This window comes from Thalassophryne amazonica, chromosome 10, assembly GCF_902500255.1.
Source record: "Thalassophryne amazonica chromosome 10, fThaAma1.1, whole genome shotgun sequence".
NCBI classification, from domain to species: domain Eukaryota; kingdom Metazoa; phylum Chordata; class Actinopteri; order Batrachoidiformes; family Batrachoididae; genus Thalassophryne; species Thalassophryne amazonica.
Genome location: NC_047112.1, coordinates 114,758,072 through 114,784,332, shown reverse-complemented (window position 1 = coordinate 114,784,332; position 26,261 = coordinate 114,758,072). Strand labels below are relative to the sequence as shown.

At 41.5% G+C, this 26,261-nt stretch overlaps 1 protein-coding gene across 1 annotated transcript in view; it reads left to right on the top strand.

Moving 5' to 3' along the window:
* pbx1b (pre-B-cell leukemia homeobox 1b) overlaps positions 1–21,348 on the top strand; it is a 390,181-nt gene extending 368,833 nt beyond the window's left edge. The window contains exons 6-8 of the mRNA XM_034180734.1: positions 11,406–11,518; positions 18,789–18,878; positions 20,624–21,348. Coding sequence (XP_034036625.1) covers positions 11,406–11,518; positions 18,789–18,878; positions 20,624–20,716 — 296 coding nt within the window. The 3' untranslated portion in view covers positions 20,717–21,348. The remainder of the gene's footprint in view (positions 1–11,405; positions 11,519–18,788; positions 18,879–20,623) is intronic.
* Positions 21,349–26,261: the final 4,913 nt, after the last annotated feature.

Below are 26,261 nucleotides of genomic sequence, written 5' to 3'. Positions count from 1 at the left end.
AATCACATGGTAAAAATGTTATGACACAAAAAGTGATTTACAGTGCATCCAGAAGGTTTTCACATGGTTGCTCTTTTTCCACATTTTTTTAAGTTTCAGTCTTATTCCAAAATTGATGGAATTGATTTTTTTTCCTCAAAATTCTACACACAATACCCCCATAATGACAATGTGAAAATGTGTTGGGTTTTTTTTTTTTAGATTTTTGCAAATTTATTAAAAATAAAAACTAAGAAATCAGTTGTACATTAAGTATTCACAGCCTTTGCCATGAAGCTCAAAATTGAGCTCAGGTACATCCTGTTTCCACTGATTATCCTTGAGATGTTTCTACAGTTTAATTGGAGTTCACCTGGGGTAAATTCAGTTGATTGGACATGATTTGTAAAGACACACACCTGTCTACATATAAGGTCTCACACCTGACAGTGCATGTCAGAGCACAAACCAAGCATGACATCAAAGTGTCTGTAGACCTATGAGGCAGGATTGTCTCAAGACACAAATCTGGGGAAGGGTACAGAAACATTTCTGCTGCTTTGAAGGTCCCAATGAGCACAATGGCCTCCATCATCCATAAAAGGAAGAAGTTTTAATCACCAGGGCACTTCCTAGAACTGGCTGCCTGTTTAAACTGAGCAATTGAGGGAGAAGGGCCTCGTCAGGGAGGTGCCCAAGAACCTGATGTTCACCCTGTCAAAGCTCCAGCATTCCTCTGTGGAGAGAGGAGAACGAACCTTCAGTAAAGACAACCATCTCTGTAGCAATCCACCATTCAGACCTGTATAGTAGAGTGGCCAGTGGAAGCCACTCCTTAGTAAAAGGTACATGGCAGCCCACCTGGAATTTGTCAAAAGGCACCTGAAGGACTCACAGACCATAAGACACAAAATTCTCTAGTTTGATGAGACAAAGATTCACACCAAAGACAACTCTTTGGTGTGAATGCCAGGCGTCATGTTTGGAGGAAACCAGGCATCATCCCTACATTATGGCGATGGCAGCATCATGCTGTGGGGATGTTTTTCAGTGGCAGGAACTGGGAGACTAGTCAGGATGGGGGAAAGATGAATGCAGCAATGTACAGAGACATCCTGGATGAAAACCTGCTCCAGAGCGTTCTTGACCTCAAACTGGGGCGACGGTTCATCTTTCAGCAGGATAGTGACCCTAAGCACACAGCCAAGATATCAAAGGAGTTTCTTCAGGACAACTCTGTGAATGTCTTTGAGTGGCCCATCTAGAGCCCAGACCTGAATCTGACTGAACGTCTCTTCAGAGATCTGAAAATGGCTGAGCACCAACACTTCCCATCCAACCTGATGGAGCTTGAGAGGTGCTGCAAAGAGGAATGGACAAAATTGCTCAAAAATAGGTGCGTAAAGTTTTGGCATCATATTGAAGAAGACTTGAGGCTGTAACTGCTGCCAAAAGTGCATCAACAATGAATGCATGAATACCTTTGCTCAAAATTTGCAAAAAATTTAAAAAATACTTTTTTCATGCTGTCATTATATGGGGTTTTGTGAGTAGAATTTTGAGGGGAAAAAAATGAATTTACTCCGTTTTGGAATAAGGATGTAACTTAAAATGTGGAAAAAGTGAGGCGCTGTGAATACTTTGTGGACGAAATGGTACGGCCCAGTCCCATGCTTTTTTGTGCCCCTGACACAAAACGTGCCCCATTTTTGTCACAAGTTTGTTATTTATAATCCTCCATCTTTCTCCTAACTGGAACCATAACCATACCATAAGTGTGTACCCTCCCCAAAATTAAAATGGCATCAAATCCTTTTCACCACAACAACTCATCAATGCTTCTCTGGATATATTGGAGCACATTATATGTCTGTCCTTGTATAGAATGTTAATGGGTATTGAGTATGGCTGGAGAAGTAACTTGTGATGGACTGGTGTCCCGTTCCAGGGGCACTTGTCGATTCTCATTTGCTCTGCGCTGCACTATCCATAGATAAGCACGAGCACCAACGGGGCTTGTTTTCATATCAGGTTCACATGTTCTCAGGACCAAAACCACTGTGAGCCTTCTGACTTAATTATATTGCCGGTAATAGGCCACAGTCATTACCTTTGTCACTGCCATAACTCACACTCATGCATTATACCAAGACACTTTAATTATATTGTGTGCTTTCATTCAATTTATTACATTTATATAGCGCCAAATCACAACAAGACTGTTTCAAGGCTCTTCCCTACTTTTACGTATGTATGAATTCCACTTTACACAGGCTCGGCCACAGAGGTATGCCACCTGTTCCATTAGGTTTTCCTTTTATTTAGTTTTCAGTTCAGTTTCTTTTTCAAGATTCAGAGTGGTGGTGACTGCTGTTACAGAAAAAAACTTCTGCACTTGACTTGGGAGGAGGTTGTTGTTGCTCTATGTTGCAGTCACATCAGTGTAGCTGACCACACCTCATTTCAAGACCAGCCGTGGATGCTGGGTGTGAAAGATATGAACACAGTCACAAATACATGCAGGAATAGAAAGTTAATGTATGTTTGAGGGTGTTTTTACAAAGATGACGTCACAGTGTCCACTCCGCTTCCAAAATTTATTGAACTCAATAAATTACATTAAATTGAAATCATCTTAATGAAATTACATACATGCCTGAAATATCTGTGCTCTCACTGAGAAGATTCAGGACACAGCTGTGCAGAGGTATTCCAACTCAGTTCTGCTGGTGTTAAATTAGGAAAGGCAAGCCTGGCTACTGTTCCCAGTAGCAAATCGAGAACAGCTGTGCATTCCTCAAAATTCATTGTTTCTCACTGCCAGAAGAACGTAGAAGACACATTTCTTAGAAATCGAATCAAGGAGAACTTAGTGATGCTGAAAAAGTCAAAGAAACCTTCTCAGGGTTCCCGCAGATCCTTAAAAGTCTTAAATCAGACTTTCCAAGTTTTAAAAATGCCAAGACTTGGGAAGCAAAATGTATTCATGTTTTCTTCTGACATTGCAATTATCCTTTTCATTCATTCATTTTCTATTCCTGCTTATTCCAGTCATGTCATGGGGCATGACCCTTGACTGTCCCAGCAGTCATAGGACATGAGGCGTGGTACACCCTGGACAGGACGCCAGTCTGCCGCAGGGACACGTACAGACAAACAAACACATCTACACACACACACACACATACACAGAGCCAATTTAGGCCGCATCCACACGGGAACAGATTTAGGTGTATCTGCATAAGTTTTATATTGTTTTGGCATTTCATACACATGTGAAGGCCCGGTCACACGGCACTTAACGAAGCCTAAACAAACAAGAAATCTGGACTTTCGTTGACTTTTGTTGTCATCATTTAACCTTTGCACAGCTTTGTTCCTGCAGCTGACGCTTCATCAGGATGTTGAAAAATTTGAAGGAAGGCCACCGAAAACCTCAATTCACACCTCAATTCACAATACCTGCAAAAACATGTTAGCGATCTAAAAATTACCGGACCAAAATTTATCGGAAGATATTGATCCGATAATGGTTTTCAAAGTTATCTGAAAAGCTAATTCAATAATGAAAACATTAGCTTCAATAATTAGCGGATTAGCGGAACTGTTCCCACCACTGTATTTATTCCCCCTTTTAACAGTTTTCTGTTACAAATCAATATATATGGCTTAGTAATGTAATACAGTGAACTAGCAGTCACCACGGCAAACCAGAGTTTTTTGTTTTTGTTGTTTTTTTATTTTATTGGAGCAAGACGGAGTGCACAGCCTGCCATCAGTGTGAACCAGATAGTGAGGATTCCGATGGGGAGATGATCCCTCTTTTGTTCTGGATGAGGAACCAGAGCAGGTGGATCCACCGACGTGCGCGCAGATGTCCACAGTGGGTTGGACCGCGCGCTTCTGTTTGCAGCTTCTCCAGGACTCAGGCACTATGAGCTCCGTCCCAGCGCTTAGTCCTGGAATGCAGAGATGCACACACACACTGCTTCAGCAGTGGCTCCAGGTGCATTTCGTTTAAAGCGTGCAGATCAGTGTTAGCTTCCATTTCATTTTGTTCCTCTTTCATTCCTTTTGCGCTCTTGATTCGCAGGCTGTTCGGTGATAAAGCTTGTTCATCCACCTTTTCTCAACGATTTGTGACTTTTTTCCCTTTGTTCAGGAATCGTCGTGTGCCATGTGACCGGGCCATAAACAGCGAAAAAGATTTGAAAACGGGTCCCAGAGTGAGTAAATCTGAGGATTGCGGCTCGTAATTAATCACTTGATGTTGTTGTTAATAGTGGAACTACTTTTTTCCCTCTTGGTGGATCATTAAATGGATATTTCACAGTTTTTCACAAAGCTGAAGAGATGATGGCTGTGCTGAAAGCCGCTGAGTAATCTGCACCCCGATTACAGTCAGGATGACAATCTGTAGCATCAACTAACAAGCTGTCATCACAACAGACAAAACCAGCTAAATATTCAATGAATCCTTTTTCCACATTTCTGTACAGTTTGGATTTATTATGTGCCTGTGTGTTGGTGGTGTTGTTTTTTAAGCTGCCATGAGCTTGAAGCACCTGCATGAAAACACCTCACATGGAAGGAGTTAATATATTATTATTATTATTATTAATAAAAATAATAACATAGCCTTTATTGTCATTGTGCGTACATTCATACATCAATATTTGTTCTCTGCAGTTAACCCATCTAATTACAGTTAGACACAATTCAACCCCTAGGAGTTTGATGAGTGTGGTGGGAACCTCACTGTCCGACTCCGACAACCACCTGCTGCAGCAAACATCTCTGAAATTTTTCTGCTCTTTTTTTTTTCCTTTTCCCTCAGTTTTTCTGCACTGCCTTTCCATTTTGGTCTCCATTTTGTGACTCGCTTTGTTTTTCTTGTTCTACTGTATTGTTTTTCTCACTGCTCATCATTAAAGGTGATTGGATGACAATTGGGCCACAGTTGGTTCATATTCTTTTGACAGACAAGCCACTGGGCCTATGCTGTGTCTGCAGGCTGCAGCTGAGCTCTGTGGGTTCGTGCATGTCTCTCTCCCTGGGCTGGAAGAGTTATCATGGCAACGTGCAGCGAGTCAGCCAAAAAAAAAAAAAAAAACGGGTAGCTATCGGTCCATTATTGATCGGCCCACTGGAAAAAATTCCAGTACACCCAGTGGCCAATCCACCCTTACCAGCAATCCAGGATTGCTTCCCGATTACAGTCAAGTTCCTAACTGGCACTTTGAAGAGTTCTGCTGGGGAGAAAGAGAGATGCATTCTGTAAGCCCTTCTGGAAATAAGCTGCTAATAAGTGCTTTCGTTGGCAACCCACATTAAATAAGAACTTCTTCCCTGCAATGACTTTTTAAAAACAATCTTTATTTTTCATGGCTGTGTTGTATATTCCAGCCATCGAACATCCACTGAAAAGTGTTAATTATGCAATGATGTCATTTTCTGCTGAGTTGGTTGACGCTGCCTGCTTGAATGGCAGAGAAATGCTCATGTGCGCCTGCATGCACGCACATAAGATCGATCCAAACTGAAGTGTGGAAAATGAGTCATTTAATCTTTAGCTCTTTTTTCCACCATATCTGTTGTGTGTTGGGGGGTGTGGCTGGATATTTTGGTGTTCTTTTCTTTTCTTTGCTCCTCAGGTGGCATGGAAACTGATTTGTCTGTGGAGAAGGTGCTGGCTGAAGAATCCTTCACCCTCATCAACATCATGTGTAGCACCTGTGACTGCTGCTCACATGCAACCTTAAAGACTTTCAGCTGAAGCAGATAATTGGATGGCGTTCTGCATTTAAGTCATGTGTGATTCAAGCAGAACTGCCGGGAACTCGACCTTGTGATGTTCGTTTGTGAGACGCTGAGGACCGCGCCTGTGTTTGACACATCGAGCCAGTGAAGCAAGGAAGGGTGAGGACACATGCTGTCAGCACACATTAAAGGTGATTAAGTGTTTGACTAATTGTTGATAGTAACTTGGTGTTTTGTTACACAGTATACTTGAATTGTGATGAGAATTGTGCAGTTTGCTTCTCACTGCTGTGGCGTGCGGATAAGTGATCCTCCACCTGTTGTGAGAAGCTGCTCATTTGCATAAAGTTAAAAAATACAGACCTGAATGTGTTGCTGATAGCGTGTGTCTTTTGAAAGATATTAGTTGTAACTGCTGACTTACCTCACATCTTCTTTGCTTCACAGAGAGTCGGTTTGTCGTGTCCACCTGGGGGGTGTTTGTCTGGTGGTAGTGGGTCCAGGAGCGCCGGGCTTCGAGCCTTTTGGGCGCTGGAGAGCGTACCAACAGTCACTCCACCAGAAAGACGCCGTTTTAGTTTGTACACATTATTATGCACCAAAGAGGGTGAAAAATAAATTGTTCTGTTTAGGAACCGCTTTCTGGTTATTTTTAGCGCTGGGTTCCGTCAGACGCAGGTCCGCTCCTCAACCCGCGTCGACACATAACAATATCTCTCTCTCACTGATGTTTTCCAGCCATAGAAAGTCCAGGGAATGACGGAAAAACACATTCACTCAGACAACATACAGCACCACATACAGGCCTGGCATATGTACTACAGGTTTTTTTGGTCAGTTTGAGCATTTTAGTGTGCACGCAGATAAATCTTGAACCGTTGCTGGGTTTATGGAACACTATTTGAAAGCAGAGATTGTTTTGTATCTGTGTGGACAAGGCGTTAGATTTTCCAGTTCACCAGACCTGCCTGTCTTTGGGAGGAAGCTGGAGCACCTGAAGGGAAACCACACAAACACGGAGAGAACATGCAAACTCCACACAGAAAGGAGCACCTGGGAATTGATACCATGACCTTCTTGCTGTGAGGCAATAGTGCTAACCACCAAGTCACTGTGCCACACATTGCCATTAAAAATATGGAAATAAATGGCATCATAACACAGTGCAAAGTGAGGTTCCAACAATCTTGTTTGTTGCTGAAACGCTCTGAGGAGTACAGACAGAGTGATGACATGGGGAAGCATAAATTTAATGAACAAATTGCAGCATATTGCAATTTGTTCCCAACCCTTAGCCTAGGGTGTCCCAAAAAGTGCCAACTTTAAAAAATTTCGAGTCTCACCCACCAGAAAGTTTCCTTTTGGTGAGTCATTCTCACATGTAAAATTGTTTGCCAATCAGAAATTATTTAGAGGTGGCTCAAGGTCACCAAACATTGAAAATCTACCTGCGACAATCAACATCAGTGCAATAATTGGAATGTCATATCTTTACCACTTTTAGAACTATTAGATCACTACTTTTCAGATGTGTACAGTTTATTTTGGTAATTTAGAAATTATAGCAGCAGATTGGGTGCTAAATGTTTACTGCAGTGACTGTACAGGTCCAAACTTGGCTCCAAACCCAATTTGTGCAGAAGCTGGGCTTCATAGTCAGCCTATGATATTGGTCAGTTAGACAATTTATTTACATGTTATATTTACAATACTGTGTTTACTTACTTTTTATTTTGCCTTTATGGCTTTGTTTAATATTGTTTGGTACTTTGTTGATAACTGTCTGCATTCTTTTCTCTTTTTGCTCTGTATGCACCACTCTGCTTTTAATCATTAGTGATTGATCTCTGCTCCCCTCCACAGCATGTCTTTTTCCTGGTTCTCTCCCTCAGCCCCAACCAGTCCCAGCAGAAGACTGCCCCTCCCTGAGCCTGGTTCTGCTGGAGGTTTCTTCCTGATAAAAGGGAGTTTTTCCTTCCCACTGTCGCCAAGTGCTTGCTCACAGGGGGTCGTTTTGACCGTTGGGGTTTTTCTGTAATTATTGTATGGCTTTTGCCTTACAATATAAAGCGCCTTGGGGCAACTGTTTGTTGTGATTTGGCGCTATATAAATAAAATTGATTTGATTTGATTCTGCAAGTGCTTATAGATTAATCATAAATGTTGAAAGAACACTCTGTCAGGGCCGTTTTTATCATTTCTGTATAATTAGTGCAATGAAAATACTTATGTGAATACTGAAAATCAGCTGCTGGTTAAAGGTATGTAATATGTTACTGTGATGCTTTCATATGGAATATATCAATGTTTCTAGTGTTTAGAGAGACCAAAACTGGTGTGTCCATACAGTGCTATAGTTTTCTTTCACTTCCCAGTCTTCCAGGTTTCAGATCTGCAAAAAACTGGCAAAACCAGCCAAGTTTGGAATTGTACGAGGTCTATTAGAAAAGTATCCAACCTTATTATTTTTTCAAAAACCATATGGATTTGAATCACTGTGATTGCGTCAGACAAGCTTGAACCCTCATGCGCATGCGTGAGTTTTTTCACGCCTGTCGGTTGCGTCATTCGCCTGTGAGCAGGCTTTAAGTGAGGAGTGGTCCAGCCCCCTCGTCGGATTTTCATTGTCAGGAAATGGCGGAATAATTTGGGCTTTTTTTCCATCAGAATTTTTTCAGAAACTGTTAGAGACTGGCAGGTGGAAACCATTAGAAAAATTTATCTGGCTGTCAGTGAAAATGTTACGGGCTTGGTAGAAAATAAGGAGTGTTACTGTCGCTTTAAGGACGGCCCCCAGCGGCTGTGGGGCGCACTGCACTCCGAAGCCGCCATCGACAGGCTGAACGACCATTTCATTTCTAAACGGATGGCTGTCTGGATCCGTGACCATCGTGTGCCATTTCTCTGGTTATCACAAGAGCTGGACATCAACCATTTTCTGGCAGATTTCACTTTTAACAAGAGATTTTGTCATGGAAAGCCGAGCGGAGGCTTCGCGCATCACGATGGATTCGCTACTGGAGCGAGACAAAACCACCTCCATTTTGGTCTCACAGGACGGCTTTGAGATGGCGTTCAGACAGCTGTTGGTGGTTTTTCCATCGAGTGATTATCCGAGAAATTGTGGATGTGCCTGGACATGCCAGAACATGTCCCGTGAGGCTTTATCATGGCGTTGCTTTGCGCCATGCGGCACCGCCGTGACGCGCGGAATTCCTCCGCACGTCTGTCTCAATGTGCCGAAAAAGTGCTGATGTCCATGTCTTTTCACAATTCCTGTGCTAGTCAGACGACGTCCCGGATAAAACACAGCGTCCAGTTTACGGCACATTCCACTGTTACAGGAGTTTTTGTCATGGAAAGAGGAGCGAAGGCTTCGCGCGTTGCAGTGGTGCCGCATGGCGCACAGCAACGCCGTGATGAAGCCTCATGGGACATGTTCTGGCATGTCCAGGCACATCCACAATTTCTCGGATAATCACTCGATGGAAAAACCACCGACAGCTGTCTGAACGCCATCTCAAAGCCGTCCTGTGAGACCAAAACGGAGGTGGTTTTGTCTCATTCCAGTAGTGAATCCATCGTGACACGCGAAGCCTCCGCTCAGCTTTCCATGACAAAATCTCTTGTTAAAAGTGAAATCTGCCGGAAAATGGTTGATCAATCAATCAATCAATCAACATTTACTTATAAAGCGCTTTACAGCACCGACTGGTGTCCAAAGTGCTTAACATTAAAAACACAAATTTACAAAATAAAACACATATAAAATGAAATTTTAAAACAACACATAAAAAAAGAACATAAAAATAACATAACATGTCACCTCCCCACTAAGTGTTAAAAGCCAGTTTAAATAAATAAGTCTTTAACTTAGATTTAAAAAGTGCTAGGTCAGGAATAGTATGTAACTCAAGAGGTAGCTGGGGCCAGCTACCGCGAAAGCATGATCACCCCAGCGTTTATATCTTGACCTTGGAACATCTAAGTAAAGCTGGCCAGACGCCCTTAACGTCCTACTGTAGGTGCGCAAAGTTAAAATTTCAGACAAGTAGGGAGGTGCAAGGCCATAAATAGCTTTAAAAACAAACATTAAAATTTTAAAATCAATTCTAAAACGAACTGGAAGCCAGTGGAGTGAGTATAGGATGGGCGCAATATGCTCACGTCTAGAAGTGTTTGTCAAAAGACGAGCAGCAGCATTCTGCACCAACTGGAGACGCACAAGAGATGACTGATTAATGCCCGAATAAAGTGCATTACAATAATCAAGTCTGGAGCTGATGAAAGCATGAATGGCCGTCTCAAGATCACGTCTACTGAGAAAGTGCTTTATTTTAGCCAAGAGGCGAAGTTGGAAAAAACTAGCTTTGACAACAGAATTTATCTGTTGATCGAACCTCAAACAGCTGTCAAATATCACTCCCAAATTCTTGACAGCTGGTTTTACATAGTTAGCCAAAGCACAACAACAAAGGTTGATGTCCACAGCTCTTGTGATAACCAGAGAAATGGCACACGATGGTCACGGATCCAGACAGCCATCCGTTTAGAAATGAAATGGTCGTTCAGCCTGTCGATGGCGGCTTCGGAGCGCGGTGCGCCCCACAGCCGCTGGGGGCCGTCCTTAAAGCGACAGTAACACTCCTTATTCTCTACCAAGCCTGTAAAATTTTCACCGAAAGCCAGATAAATTTTTCTAATGGTTTCCACCTGCCAGTCTCTAAAAGTTTCTGAAAAAATTCTGATGGAAAAAAAGCCCAAATCATTCCGCCATTTCCTGAAAATGAAAATCCGACGAGGGGGCTGGACCACTCCTCACTCAAAGCCTGCTCACAGGCGAATGACGCAACCGACAGGCGTGGAAAAACTCAAGCATGCGCACGAGGGTTCAAGCTTGTCTGACGCAATCACATGTGATTCAAATCCATATGGTTTTTGAAAAAAATAATAAGGTCGGATACTTTTCTAATAGAACTCGTATATTCACTGCAGTAAACATCAGGCACCAAATCTGCTGCTAATTTCTAAATTACCAAAGGAAATTGTACACAAATGAAAAGTAGTGATCTAATAGTTCTAACAGTGGCAGAGATATGACATTTCAAATGTTGCACCAATGCCGATTGTTGCAGGTAGATTTTCAATGTTTGGTGACCTTGAGCCACCTCTAAATAATTTCTGATTGGCAAACAATTTTACATGTGAGAATGACTCACCAAAAGGAAACTTTTTGGTGGGTGAGACTCGAAATTTTTTAAAATTTACATCATTATTTACACTGAATCAGAGTGCCTGCAGTGTAGACCGGCAGGATAAGGATATGTGGATCTGTGGACCTGGGTTTGATTCCATCACGTTACCTGTTTGTGTCCTATATTTAGGACCTAAAAAATTACCAGAGCGGAATGTTACTTTGTGGAGGGTCGTCGGATGTTTTGTTGGTTTCCACTTTGTTGTTGTCCTTTGAAGGCTTCTTGCTGTGATGTGGCCTTCATAAGCCTTTTAGCCTGCATGTCACCTCCACCACGGCCTCAGCGGTGCTAACAGTGTGGTGCCGCCTGTGGCTTGCTGACTTCTGCATGATGTTCTTCCAGGTTTCTCGGCCTGTCTTTCTCTGCTTGCCGGCTTTCTCTGTGTGATTCAGGTGCTCCTTCTCCTTTCAGGTTCTGCTGCCTCTTTTAACATGTCAAACTCTGGGGACTTGTTCATGACTGTGCAGTCTCTCAATGGAGACTCATACCAGGGGGCTCAGGTGGGAACCAACATGCAGTCACAGGTAGGACCCTGAGCCGAGCAGCAGACTACTACATGACGCTTTGTGGACAATTATCAGCTTTACAGCTCAATAACATCAGTGCTGTACAAAAATATTCTCAGCATTATTTCTGTATTTTTCAGAGTACAACTCAGGGTTTTGACGACTTTGGGAGGTCCTGTGACTTATATACCAAGAAAATCACACATTCATTATGAACAATAAGAATTATAATGATTATTTATATACAAGTCTCCCAGGAATCAAAGCACAGGAATCAAAACAAAATGAGCTAAAATAATGACAATAAATGCCAATAATAAAAAGTGCATTATAACAATTAACAAAAATACAAAATTAAAGAGCTAATACAGTTTTTGCCAACTGCTTACCCCCAAAAAGCGAATGCTTAGACTAAAACTTAAAATGCAAAACTTCACATTTTCTGCTTTACATTTTGCTTGAAGTTCTTCAACACAGTTGTTGCAGAACATTGCACATAGTTTCGTACAGTAGAAACTGAACTCAAAGATAAAATACCTTGTTATCATTGGGAAAACACATATAATAAAAATACAAAACACATCTGGCAACTGGAAATACTTTATGCACACATCAGAAAACACTCACACAGAAAACTCACCATAAATGAGTCTGACATTTGGCACAACAAATAGAGCTGAGATAAGACATTTAGTCAAATCTGCAATCAGGGACGCGATAAGACCCAGAGAAAGAGGACAAGGACGACAAAGACAGAGAAATATGTGGACAAGGACAAGGACAAAGAAGAGCAAAAAGGAGAAATGTTTCAGATGAAATTCGAGCAACTTGGGTGGATGATGTGATCAACCACGGCCTCACACTGAGGGAAGCTGGACACAGGGTCCACCCAAAGCTCAGCCACCACACAGTGGACAGATAGTACTGTCAAGTGCAATGTCATTCTGATGTTATTGTACCATGTATGTAAACTACAGTACTGCAAACACTTATTTTCATTGGGGGTTTTTATGTTTTGAATTTGAACTGTACAGTACTCTGTCTTTCATTAGGTATTTGTAAGAAATTTCTATTTCTTTGGGAAAAAAACAGGAAAAAACATTTTAGTTGCTACATACTGTAACTTTCAGCTCTTGTTTGAGAAAAAGTAAATAAAATATATTGACTTCAGTGTTTTATCTAAAACACATCAGTGTATTGCTGTTGATTTGAAAGTGTTTCAAAATGGTGCATGTGTTTATCATTTTATTGCTAGAATGACATTTTTAGAAGGAATAGTGTTGTGTTGTGTCTTATCTTGCTTGTGTGTAGAGTTTTGACAGTTAGCCAAATTTTGCAAAAACTGTAATATGCATTGAGGCAAATAAGTATTTGAACACCCTGCGATTTTGCAAGTTCTCCCACTTAGAAATCATGGAGGGGTCTGAAATTTTCATCTTAGGTGCATGTCCACTGTGAGAGACATAATCTAAAAAAAAAAAATCCGGATATCACAATGTATGATTTTTTGAATAATTTATTTGTATGTTACTGCTGCAAATAAGTATTTGAACATCTACCAACCAGCAAGAATTCTGGCTCACACAGACCTGTTAATTTTTCTTTAAGAAGCCCTCTTATTCTGCACTCTTTACCTGTATTAATTGCACCTGTTTGAACTTGTTACCTGTATAAAAGACACCTGTTCACACACTCAGTCAATCACACTCCAACCTGTCCACCATAGCCAAGACCAAAGAGCTGTCTAAGGACACCAGGGACAAAACTGTAGACCTGCACAAGGCTGGGATGGACTACAGGACAACAGGCAAGCAGCTTGGTAGAAGACAACAACTGTTATGATTATTTATTAGAAAGTAGAAGAAACACAAGATGACTGTCAATCTCCCTCGGTCTGGGATTCCATGCAAGATCTCACTTTGTGGGGTAAGGATGATTCTGAGAAAGCTCAGAACTACACAGGAGGACCTGGTCAATGACCTGAAGAGAGCTGGGACCAGAGTCACAAAGATTACATTTGTAACACATGACGCTGTCATGGTTTAAAATCCTGCTTTATATTGTAAGGCAAAAGCCATACAATAATTACAGAAAAACCCCAACGGTCAAAACGACCTCCTGTGAGCAAGCACTTGGTGACAGTGGGAAGGAACCCCCCCCAATAGGAAGAAACCTCCAGCAGAACCAGGCCCAGGGAGGGGCAGTCTTCTGCTGGGACTGGTTGGGGCTGAGGGCGAGAACCAGGAAAAAGACATGCTGTGGAAGACAGCAGAGATCAATCACTAATGATTAAATGCAGAGTGGTGCATACAGAGCAAAAAGAGAAAGAAACACTTAGTGCATCATGGGAACCCCCCAGCAGTCTATGTCTATAGCAGCATAACTAAGGGATGGTTCAGGGTCACCTGATCCAGCCCTAACTATAAGCTTTAGCAAAAAGGAAAGTTTTAAGCCTAATCTTAAAAGTAGAGAGGGTGTCTGTCTCCCTGATCTGAATTGGGAGCTGGTTCCACAGGAGAGGAGCCTGAAAGCTGAAGGCTCTGCCTCCCATTCTACTCTTACAAACCCTAGGAACTACAAGTAAGCCTGCAGTCTGAGAGCGAAGCGCTCTATTGGGGTGATATGGTACTACGAGGTCCCTAAGATAAGATGGGACCTGATTATTCAAAACCTTATAAGTAAGAAGAAGAATTTTAAATTCTATTCTAGAATTAACAGGAAGCCAATGAAGAGAGGCCAATATGGGTGAGATATGCTCTCTCCTTCTAGTCCCCGTCAGTACTCTAGCTGCAGCATTTTGAATTAACTGAAGGCTTTTTAGGGAACTTTTAGGACAACCTGATAATAATGAATTACAATAGTCCAGCCTAGAGGAAATAAATGCATGAATTAGTTTTTCAGCATCATTCTGAGACAAGACCTTTCTGATTTTAGAGATATTGCGTAAATGCAAAAAAACAGTCCTACATATTTGCTTAAGCCACCACATGTCCAGGCCCGTTTGAAGTTCACCACTGACCATCTGGATGATCCAGAGGAGGCATGGGAGAAGGTCGTGTGGTCAGATGAGACCGGAATAGAGCTTTTTGGAATCAACTCCACTTATCATGTTTAGAGGATGAGAACAACCCCAAGAAAACCATCCCAACCGTGAAGCATGGGGGTGGAAACATCATACTCTGGGAGTGCTCTTCTGCAAAGGGGACAGGACGACTGCACCATATTGAAGGGAGGATGGATGGGGTCATGTATTGTGAGATTTTGGCAAACAACCTCCTTCCCTCAGTAAGAGCATTGAAGATGGGTCATGGCTGCGTCTTCAGCATGACAATGACCCCAAACACACAGCCAGGGCAACTACGGAGGGGCTCCGTAAGAAGCATTTCAAGGTCCTGGAGTGGCCTGGCCAGTCTCCAGACCTGAACTCAATAGAAAATCTTTGGAGGGAGCTGAAACTCCAAACCTGAAAGCTCTAGAGAAGATCTGTATGGAGGAGTGGACCAAAATCCCTGCTGCAGTGTGTGCAAACCTGGTGAAAAACTACAGGAAACATTTGACCTCTGTAATTGCAAACAAAGGCTACTGTACCAAATATTAACATTGATTTTCACAGGTGTTCAAATACTTATTTTCCTCACTGTAAAAGGTGTGACCTATACCATGGAAACTATGGTAATTGTTGTTTGTTTTATCCCAGTGAGCACTGAGGAAAACAAATCCATCAGAAACAAATGTGTTCTATGCCTGAAATGGCTTCATTAATGGCCCCTTCACACATAGTGCGAACTTTCGACAGCGTTTGGGCGAAAACGGTGAAACAGTGTGAAATAGTTTGAAATTAGCGCACGAAACATCACGCCGACGGGCAGGCGTGCACAAACCCAGTGTGAGAGTTCATGCACGCGCCGAGCGTCCGTCGAGCAGTTATAGTGACAGGTCCACCACATGGCACCGCTTATGTGGAAGAAATAAAAACCAGCTGGTACATGTGGACATGTGAACATACAACCCAATCTCACGGCATGTCGTGATTCAGCAGCATGAAATATACATTAATCTATTGGTTTGTGATATTGTCACGAAAAAAAATGCCACATTTTCATCACGGTAGCACGAATTAATTCAAAATACATTCCGTGATGGCTGCACGAAATTAAAAGTGAAGCAGGGGGGTCGGGGTGGTTATGGTTAGGGTTGGGGGTAGGAGTAGGGTTAGTAATAGTGAGTTTAAAAAAAAAGCCATCATGAAAATTTGAATCATTTCACCACAGGAGCATAAAAAAAAAAACATGAGACTGGGCTGGTTCATACCAGCAGTGTGGAAACGGTCAAACAGGACTTTGACACACTGTGAAGATTTGGCCAAATATATTCATCAGTATTGTGGGATTATGTAACATTTCTTTTATTACGTCTTAATGAAAATTGTCACGCCTACAAATATGAAAACACACCAATCACATCCAGCTGTCCAAGAAGACGACTTTGTGTAAAATCACATTAAGGGCTCCTTCACACATAGTGCAAATAAGTACAACTCAGGGCGACTCACGGCGAAACAGCTCGTATGAGCGAACCACAAAACATCGCACCGACGGGCAACCGTCCACGATCCTGGTGAGACGGTTCATGCACGCGACGGTGTCTTTCGGTGTCTTTCCTTGGGACGAGGTGCACCACATTGCACCACTGATGTGGAGGAAAATAAATAAAAACCAGCTGTATAATTAGTGACTATCACTGGGTTGATATACATAATACATAAAAAGGGACACATTTTATTTATTGCAAAACATGACAATAGTTGGTGCCAACGATTCCTTTTTTGAAACTTATTAGCTCAACCAAATCTTTTTTAAGCAAAATTAAAGCACCTTGAATTTTTGAGCCCTTTACACTCTGAAATAGGCTTTGTGACTGTTTTTGCTGTTTTTCACCCATAACTTAATAACACGAGGCTGTAGATCGTTCAAACTAGAGCATTTGTGGTGTGATTGAGTTTTGGTCATCTCTGACATGTTGCCACGTTGGGGATATGTTTTTGCTTTTGCCAAGGATCAAGGATTTTTTTTAACTGTCATTCTAACCATCTTAAAAAAGGATGAAAGAGTGAAATTCAGTGCCCAGGTGTCAGTGGTCATAATGATCATATTTAATAATGAATAGAACAAAGTACATAATAGAAAAAACACATTCAAAAAATCTGTCGTAAATGTAAGCTGCGTTCACACTGGGCGCGACGCGAACAGGTTGCCATGTAATTCCTATGGAAGGACGCGTTGTGGCGCCAAGCCACGCAACACGACACAATGGACGCGAATGAAGTGACGCAAATGAAGCGATTTTGAGCGATTGGTGCGTTTGTGGCGCAATATCTCGTCGTGTCGCGCCCGGTGTGAACGCGGCTTTAGAGTGAATGGTGTCGACATTACAACTAAATGTATTGCAGTAATCTGCAGTTGGTTTGAATGTAATAAATATGATAAAAGATAGACCCGTTAAAATCACCAGGACCCCAGAAAAAACATCAGAGAACAATATGAAATTCTATAAAAGCAACAGTAAAAAAAACTACATACAGTAGTGTTCAGAATAATAGTAGTGCTATGTGACTAAAAAGAGTAATCCAGGTTTTGAGTATATTTCTTATTGTTACATGGGAAACAAGGTACCAGTAGATTCAGTAGATTCTCACAAATCCAACAAGACCAAGCATTCATGATATGCACACTCTTAAGGCTATGAAATTGGGATATAAGTAAAAAAAGTAGAAAAGGGGATGTTCACAATAATAGTAGTGCGGCATTCAGTCAGTGAGTTTGTCAATTTTGTGGAACAAACAGGTGTGAATCAGGTGTCCCCTATTTAAGGATGAAGCCAGCACCTGTTGAACATGCTTTTCTCTTTGAAAGCCTGAGGAAAATGGGACGTTCAAGACATTGTTCAGAAGAACAGTGTAGTTTGATTAAAAAGTTGATTGGAGAGGGGAAAACTTATACGCAGGCGCAAAAAATTATAGGTAGTTCATCTACAATGATCTCCAATGCTTTAAAATGGACAAAAAAAAACCAGAGACGTGTGAAAGAAAACAGAAAACAACCATCAAAATGGATAGAAGAATAACCAGAATAGCAAAGGCTCACCCATTGATCAGCTCCAGGATGATCAAAGACAGTCTGGAGTTACCTGTAAGTGCTGTGACAGTTAGAAGACGCCTGTGTGAAGCTAATTTATTTGCAAGAATCCCCCGCAAAGTCCCTCTCTTAAATAAAAGACATGTGCAGAAGAGGTTACAGTGATTCACAGGATTGCTAAAAAAGCAGTTTGAACATAATCGTTTTGAGTTTGTAGCGTCAACAGCAGATGCTACTATTATTGTGAACACCCCCTTTTCTACTTAAATTAGCTTCACACAGGCATCTTCTAACTGTCACAGCACTTACAGGTAACTCCAGACTGTCTTTGATCATCCTGGAGCTGATCAATGGGTGAGCCTTTGCCATTCTGGTTATTCTTCTATCCATTTTGATGGTTTTCCGTTTTCTTCCACGTGTCTATGGTTTTGTTGTCCATTTTAAAGCATTGGAAATCATTGTAGATGAACAGCCTTAAGAGTGTGCATATCATGAATGCTTGGTCTTGTTGGATTTGTGAGAATCTACTGAATCTACTGGTACCTTGTTTCCCAGGTAACAATAAGAAATATACTCAAAACCTGGATTAATCTTTTTAGTCACATAGCACTACTATTATTCTGAACACTACTGTATATATATGTGTGTGTACAAACACAGGTAGAGCTTCTGTATTCTAAGCCCCAACCAGTCCCAGCAGAAGACTGCCCCTCCCTGAGCCTGGTTCTGCTGGAGGTTTCTTCCTGTTAAAAGGGAGTTTTTCCTTCCCACTGTAGCCAAGTGCTTGCTCACAGGGGGTCGTTTTGACCGTTGGGGTTTTACATCATTATTGTATGGCCTTGCCTTACAATATAAAGCGCCTTGGGGCAACTGTTTGTTGTGATTTGGCGCTATATAAAAAAAAAAAAAATAAAAAAAAATAAAAAAAAAAAAATAAGTGTTGTTTTGTGATAGAGATTAGGTCTAAATGGAACGAGCGGAGCTTTCAGTGTTTTCCGTATCGGGCACAGTGTTACTGTACGTTCAGTCAAAGAATTTTTGGAGATTGGGATAAAACCTGTGAGGATTTTTAAAGTTTGATTTTTTTTTGTATTTTTGATGTCTTGATGTGTTTGTGTTGTTTTGACTCTGACCTTGATTTTTGTTGGTTTTAGGTGGATTCCCTTCACCATGTTATCAGTCAGACAGGCAGATACAGTGACAGACTCACCGCTAACCAGATGTATAGTCCACAGGGCATCAGCGTAAGGCTTTTCTCTTTGTTCCTCTACCAATTATTTTAAAGCCACAGGGCTCAGGACGCCACTGAGCAGAAGTTGTCTGCGCTCCACGGTTGCCTCTGTGATTATGTCTGTTGCGTTCACGCCATGGGCAGCGGAGCGTCCAGCATACATAGGATGCAAGCTAGCCAAACATGTACAGCATCTTTGGCTGAACCTGTCATGTTGGATCAGGTCTGGCGTTGCACCTCCAGCCGCACGTGGCCAACGTGAAGAAACGCACAAACAGGTGACACCTCGTGCGCTGGACTTCACGACTTTGAGCACCTGACCTGTGTTTACTTTGGGCTGGACACTCCCCTAAACCCCCTGAGTGCACTGTCCTGACAAAAATAAATGTTCACACCCCTTGAAACCAGCCTTGCTGTGGTGTGTGTGTGTGTGTGTGTGTGGGTTGTTTGTTGTCAGGGTTGTTTGTGGGGGGTTGTGGTTGCTCGCAGGCAGCTGCAGACAGTGGGGGAATTCACAGCGACAAGCAGCATCATAAAGAGGAAAATCAATAGGACAGACACCAGGAGGATGCTGCGTGGACCCCAGTCTAAACACACTGCTCAGATCACATTCCTGCCACACTAATGGTCCTGACAGCGAGCCGCACCAAGAGGAAGAAGACGCATCACCGCCATCGGCCGGGTTGCTCTGCTGTCGATGTCGTGCCTCAGTGGCCGAATGATAATCAGACGGAACATCTCTTCTTTTTTCATTTGCCTTGAATTTCCTTCTACAAGAGTGCAGTGGGCCTCAGACCCGGGGTCTAAAGCTACACCCTTAACATTACTGGCTTTGTACCCGAGGGCTCTCTTCAAGATGGTGACTTTTCCTCTCCTCAAATACTGCCTTTGATCTCCTGCCCCACTTCTCAAGTTTGAGTAAGCGAAGCAGTGAGAGATCTTTTTCTTCTTCCCAATGGACCAATTTACAATGATGCAGTTTCACTGGATTCTTTTAGCCCTTTGATGGTGATAACGTACTTGGGCTCTGTTCTGTTTCAGTGCTTTGACCTCGCAGATGGAGTTCTCCTTGGATGCCTGCTTGCTCCCCAACATCTCACACTTCCACAGATTATTCCACAAAATCCTTTAGTTGAACCCACTGGATTAAAGATAAAAGTTGACATTACAAGTACCTTTTGATTGTTTTAGCTCCACTGTGTTGGAGAACACAGAGAAAAAAAATTACAAAGTGTCCAAAGTGTACTTTTGGACCTGACTGCACTGACTGAATATATGTCTTAAAGATTTAGTTTCACAGAAAATAATCTGATCAATTTCAGTATAAATAAAGCCTGAATTCTTTTTTGTCATATTAAAAGCTGCAGACTGTCAGTCTTATTATTATTATTATTATTATTATTATTATCTTTGTTAGATCTTTTACTGGTGTCTTGACACTGATTTGCACAGCAGCACTTTGTATTTTCTTCATTAATTGAATCTCAGTGCACTTTATGATCAGGTCAGTTCTAATTTCTTTTTGCTTGGTTTTATTTTAGGTCCACCCCTTTTTTGAAATATTAGCCATAATTTGCGGTGGGTTAGTCTTTGCTCCCGTCCATGTTTGGCTTTAGGCTGATCAGGACAGTGTCTTGGGTTTGTGATGGCAGCGTTGACAGAGCGCGTGCCCTCAGTATGTCTCTTTGTACCAACACAGAATCTCTGTTTGACCCAGTTGCACCGCGTAGTGACTCTTTTCCTTTTTTCCTGTTTAAGGTGAATGGCGGCTGGCAGGATGCTCCAACTCCATCATCAGTTACTTCACCTACAGAAGGACCCGGAAGTGTCCACTCAGACACCTCCAACTGATCCCCCTCATCCAGCAGTGGACTCTCATACCTTCACCCCGACCCCATCAGGACACTGCAGAGGACTGTATGGAGCCTCAGGGCAGAACCAGTCTGGGGTCTGGATAATCTTTCCATGGACAAAGTCTGACTTTGCTTTCTGGACAAGCTTAGTGCTGGCAGCAGGACCCGTCTACACGCCAACACTTCACGTTATCATCCCCCCCCCCCCCCCCCCCCCCAGTTCCTCTTCCTTTGAATTCCTCTTGCCACATATTTCACAGTCAGAAGCAAATTGCCCCACATGTTGTGAAGGTAACATGCTTTCACGGTACCTCTCTTCAAAATAACAAACACAATTTGAAATGCTCCATTTTTAGACATTTTGTAATGAATGTTGCACCTTCCATGCTGTATTTGTTCCCCCTTTGTCTAAGCGTTTATAACTGTGCTCATACATTTTACTTGATTTTATTGTTATTATTTTTATGTATCGTGCCAAAGTTCAACTTGGGAGGTACATTTTTATAATGTTGTGTATTTTTTGTGTCATGTCATACCCTGTGAAGTATTACTACAGTAGTGTTCAGAATAATAGCAGTGCTATGTGACTAAAAAGATTAATCCAGGTTTTGAGTATATTTCTTATTGTTACATGGGAAACAAGGTACCAGTAGATTCAGTAGATTCTCACAAATCCAACAAGACCAAGCATTCATGATATGCACACTCTTAAGGCTATGAAATTGGGCTATTAGTAAAAAAAAGTAGAAAAGGGGGTGTTCACAATAATAGTAGTATCTGCTGTTGACGCTACAAACTCAAAACTATTATGTTCAAACTGCTTTATTAGCAATCCTGTGAATCACTAAACTAGTATTTAGTTGTATAACCCCAGTTTTTCATGATTTCTTCACATCTGTGAGGCATTAATTTTGTTGGTTTGGAACCAAGATTCTGCTGGTTTACTAGTGTGTTGGGGTCATTGTCTTGTTGAAACACCCATTTCAAGGGCATGTCCTCTTCAGCATAAGGCAACATGACCTGTTCAAGTATTTTGACATATCCAAACTGATCCATGATACCTGGTATGCGATATATAGGCCCAACACCATAGTAGGAGAAACATGCCCATATCATGATGCTTGCACCACCATGCTTCACTGTCTTCACTGTGAACTGTGGCTTGAATTCAGAGTTTGGGGGTCGTCTCACAAACTGTCTGCGGCCCTTGGACCCAAAAAGAACAATTTTACTCTCATCAGTCCACAAAATATTCCTCCATTTCTCTTTAGGCCAGTTTATGTGTTCTTTAGCAAATTGTAACCTCTTCTGCACATGTCTTTTATTTAACAGAGGGACTTTGCGGGGGATTCTTGCAAATAAATTAGCTTCACACAGGCGTCTTCTAACTGTCACAGCACTTACAGGTAACTCCAGACTGTCTTTGATCATCCTGGAGCTGATCAATGGGTGAGCCTTTGCCATTCTGGTTATTCTTCTATCCATTTTGATGGTTGTTTTCCGTTTTCTTCCACATGTCTATGGTTTTGTTGTCCATTTTAAAGCATTGGAAATCATTGTAGATGAACAGCCTTAAGAGTGTGCATATCATGAATGCTTGGTCTTGTTGGATTTGTGAGAATCTACTGAATCTACTGGTACCTTGTTACCCATGTAACCATAAGAAATATACTCAAAACCTGGATTAATCTTTTTAGTCACATAGCACTACTATTATTCTGAACACTACTGTATGTTATCTTCAGTCATCAGACTGGGTTCATATATTTTGTATTCAGAAATATCTGCAGCAGTTCAGATTTTATCACCACGCAGTATATTTTCTGCTCATATGCAGTACCGTCATGCAAATTATTTGCCATCATCACATGAGCATTTAACACAGCTCATCTTGAAGTTCTGTCATCGAGGATGAATTCTGATCATTTCGGTGGTTTTGAAGTGGATTGAAAACTGACTTAAGCCTGAAATAATGAAGAAATTCCAACAGTTATGTATGAAAACACAATAACATCCAATGATTCAATATAAACTGCAACATGTGTATTTGCCATGAAGAACCATACAGAGCAGGGGTGGAACGGTACACTACACTATGTGCACAATTATTAGGCAAGTTGGATTTCTGAGGTTATTGTTGAGCAAATACAGTAAATCCAAAACGTTCATAAACTTCAAACCTGAATGTTCAGCAAAGGAAATGTGAGCTTTGTCTTTCTCAGGGGAATGTGTGTGTGTACGTGCATGCGTGTGTGTGTGTGTGTGCCACACCTCACCACCCCGCCCCGTCCAGCCAAAGCCTCCACGAACAACAGCACAGACACCTTATATCAATAAAATATTTCTATGACAGTGCATTTGAACATTTACAAAAACCCACCAACATCCCATAATAACCAACATATACAGAAAGTGCAAATGGTGTAGTAACTAAAATCCAAAATACGTCACACTTCCCCAAAACGGTGCAAGAGTCTGTGCTCAGGGAGTTTACCAGCCACCATCGAAGAATTTTCTCACCATTTTTCATGGTTCTTCTGTTATTTTCTTTTGTCATTCGCTGAGGTGGATTTTCAGAATTTTGAGGGAATTTGATATCTGTGATTTGCACTGGTCCCTTTCTAACAATTTGACAGCGCACACTATCAGCCACTGTTCAGGGTTGACAGCTGTAATTCCAGAGCTTGTGGTACGTTGTGCTGTAGAGGTGCAGACTCAGTTTGTGTCGAGGCCGTGGTGAGGCTGGATACACTCTCTCTCCCATGTTTCTGTGAAAGCTCTCAGTTGTCTCACGGCAAGTCGTGCTTCAGCAGCACGAAATATACATTAATCTATTGGTTTGTGATATTGTGACAAAAAGCGCCTCATTTTTGTCACGGCAGCATGAATTCATTCTCAGTCATTCCGTGATGGCTGCACGAAATTAAAAGTGAAGCGGGGGTCGAGGTGGTTAAGGTTATGGTGGGGGGTGGGAGTAGGGTTAGTAATAGTGAGTTAAAATGAGTCAAATTTTCGTGACGGAGGTTTTTTGTCACGGTGTCTTTTATACAGGTAACAAGTTCAAACAGGTGCAATTAATACAGGTAAAGAGTGCAGAATAAGAGGGTTTCTTAAAGAAAAATTAACAGGTCTGTGTGAGCCAGAATTCTTGCTGTGTTCAAAGGTGTTCAAATACTTATTTGCAGCAGTAACATACAAATAAATTATTAAAAAAATCATACATTGTGATTTCTGGATTTTTTTTTTAGATTATGTCTCTCACAGTGGACATGCACCTAAGATGAAAATTTCAGACCCCTCCATGATTTCTAAGTGGGAGAACTTGCGAAACCGCAGGGTGTTCAAATACTTATTGTCCTCACTGTACATGCAAACATATGGTATTACCTGAATATGAAAGCTGCTGACAGTTTTGGGCTCGTAGTCAGACCTGTTCACTTCATCTCCATGAAAAACGTGCTAATAATTATCTACACCTTGATGTTGGGTGTTAATCAATTTAGGCCACACCCTCCCTCATTACACAAATAATATCACCTGAGAATGATTAAATCCAATAAGCATTTAGGTTCATATAGGTTGGGGTTGGAAAATATGGATAGAAATTATCAGGTCAAAATACTCACCTAAAAGTTGTGCACACGTATGTATTGTATCTCCATGATACAATACATATCGCAATTTGAGACATTTCATGATGCATAGTTATATCACTGTTCACACTAATTATGTCAAGCATAATTTGTGATGAATGTTTAAAGAAACAAATTATTCTAAAGTATAAATTGTAATCCTTGATGTTATCTGTTAACTATTTGTGCATTTAGTAAATCATTCATGGTTCTTCTACAAGAGATTATTTCTTCTGTGCAGTAGTTAACGTTTCATGGTGTCATGATACTCATTTTTTAATGATATGATTAAATACAGGCCCCACAATCAGTGAGGTATTGTTCCACCCTGACAAGTATTCATCATTGATGTGAAACGGTGTACAATCATAGTCTTCTATCTGTGCCACTGTCGCTGACCAAACGGTCCACCAAAAAATCGGTCCGCCCTGCCTTCACTGTGCGCCGTTTCGTATCTCAGCAGCATCATTTCTGAGCATCACCAGCGATTCACCGATTATCACTTCAATTCTGCTTCAAACTGCCTCCAGTCATCATCTATCTCAGCGACAGATATCTGAAGCTTTTGTATGACAATCTTTTCCACATAAATTCAACAGTATTTCATCATAAAAGACGGCGCACCAATCAGAGCGCCTATACGTCATTTCAGAGCGTCAGTAATGACTCACCGATTAGCGCCTCATTTCTCCTTAAAACTGACTTTAGACTGATCTAAGAGGTTTTACTTTGTCATCTGATGGTTAATAGTCACATTATTCCCTTTAATCACTTTGGGTGTAGAGAGTCAGATGTGCTGCTGTGGTCCAAAATGACGCGTGCACAGTGAAGGCAGGGCGGACCAATTTTTAGGGGGGACCGTTCAGTCAGCGACACGTCACTCAAACCAAATACTGCTGGGAACCAAATCCTCATGTGGGGGGAGCACAGTTCTCACCTTGATGCTGAGGTACTCGATGCCTCTTATTTAACATTCAGATGGTCGAGGAAACACACACTTCATATCTTCAATGAGTTGACTTTTCATTGAAATCTAAAGTCATACACTGAAAACACTGCATTCATAAACACAATCCAGGTGTGACTTTCTATTTGTGCCCTTTCTTGTGTGTACAGTATGTTATGTGTTCTAAGACTTAAAGATGATTACAATGCTGTCGTCCTCATCAGATATCAGCACTTAGATACTTTGATACCAAAAAACATGGCAGAATTTTTTATACCGTCCATTGGGATCAGCTTTATTGAAATTGTGTTTTGTAAGATTTTATTACGGTGTTCCTGAACATGCTAAACAGCTCTCGCACTCTGTATTCAAAGAAAAAAACTAGTGTTGGAATACAGTAATGTTTATATAAACTGACTGAGATGAAATATCCTGAAGCCACACAAACCCAGGTGATGTTTGGATCTATTTTTATGCCACTAAATCACCTTCATGTTTCTTTCCTTCAGTATTGTTTTGCAGCACTGATTCTTTTATGCTACATGTGACTTACCCGGGTGATGCACCTTTACTTTTGCATCTTGGCATTTTTGACCATTTTTGTGCCGCCTGATGTGACGCAGGCTGACAGCCTGGGTCAGAATGAGCGACTGTTTTGTGTTAACATTGTGGGATTGTTTATAGGTCCATGGACCCTTACAGAACAAAAACCTGACCAAGACAACTTAACCACACAGGAGGTCCACTGAAGCACCGAGATCACCACTGCCTAAAACCGCTGGTGTTCACATGGCACATTTCTTTGTAGTCAACAACACGTACAGTCAACCACATATGTATGGACAGTGACAAAGTTTTGTAATGTTGCAAATCAAGTTTTGCAAATCAAGACGACATTGTTTGTGATGAAATAATCAAGATGTGCTTGTAGTGTAGACAAATTAGCTTTAACTCAAAAACATCAC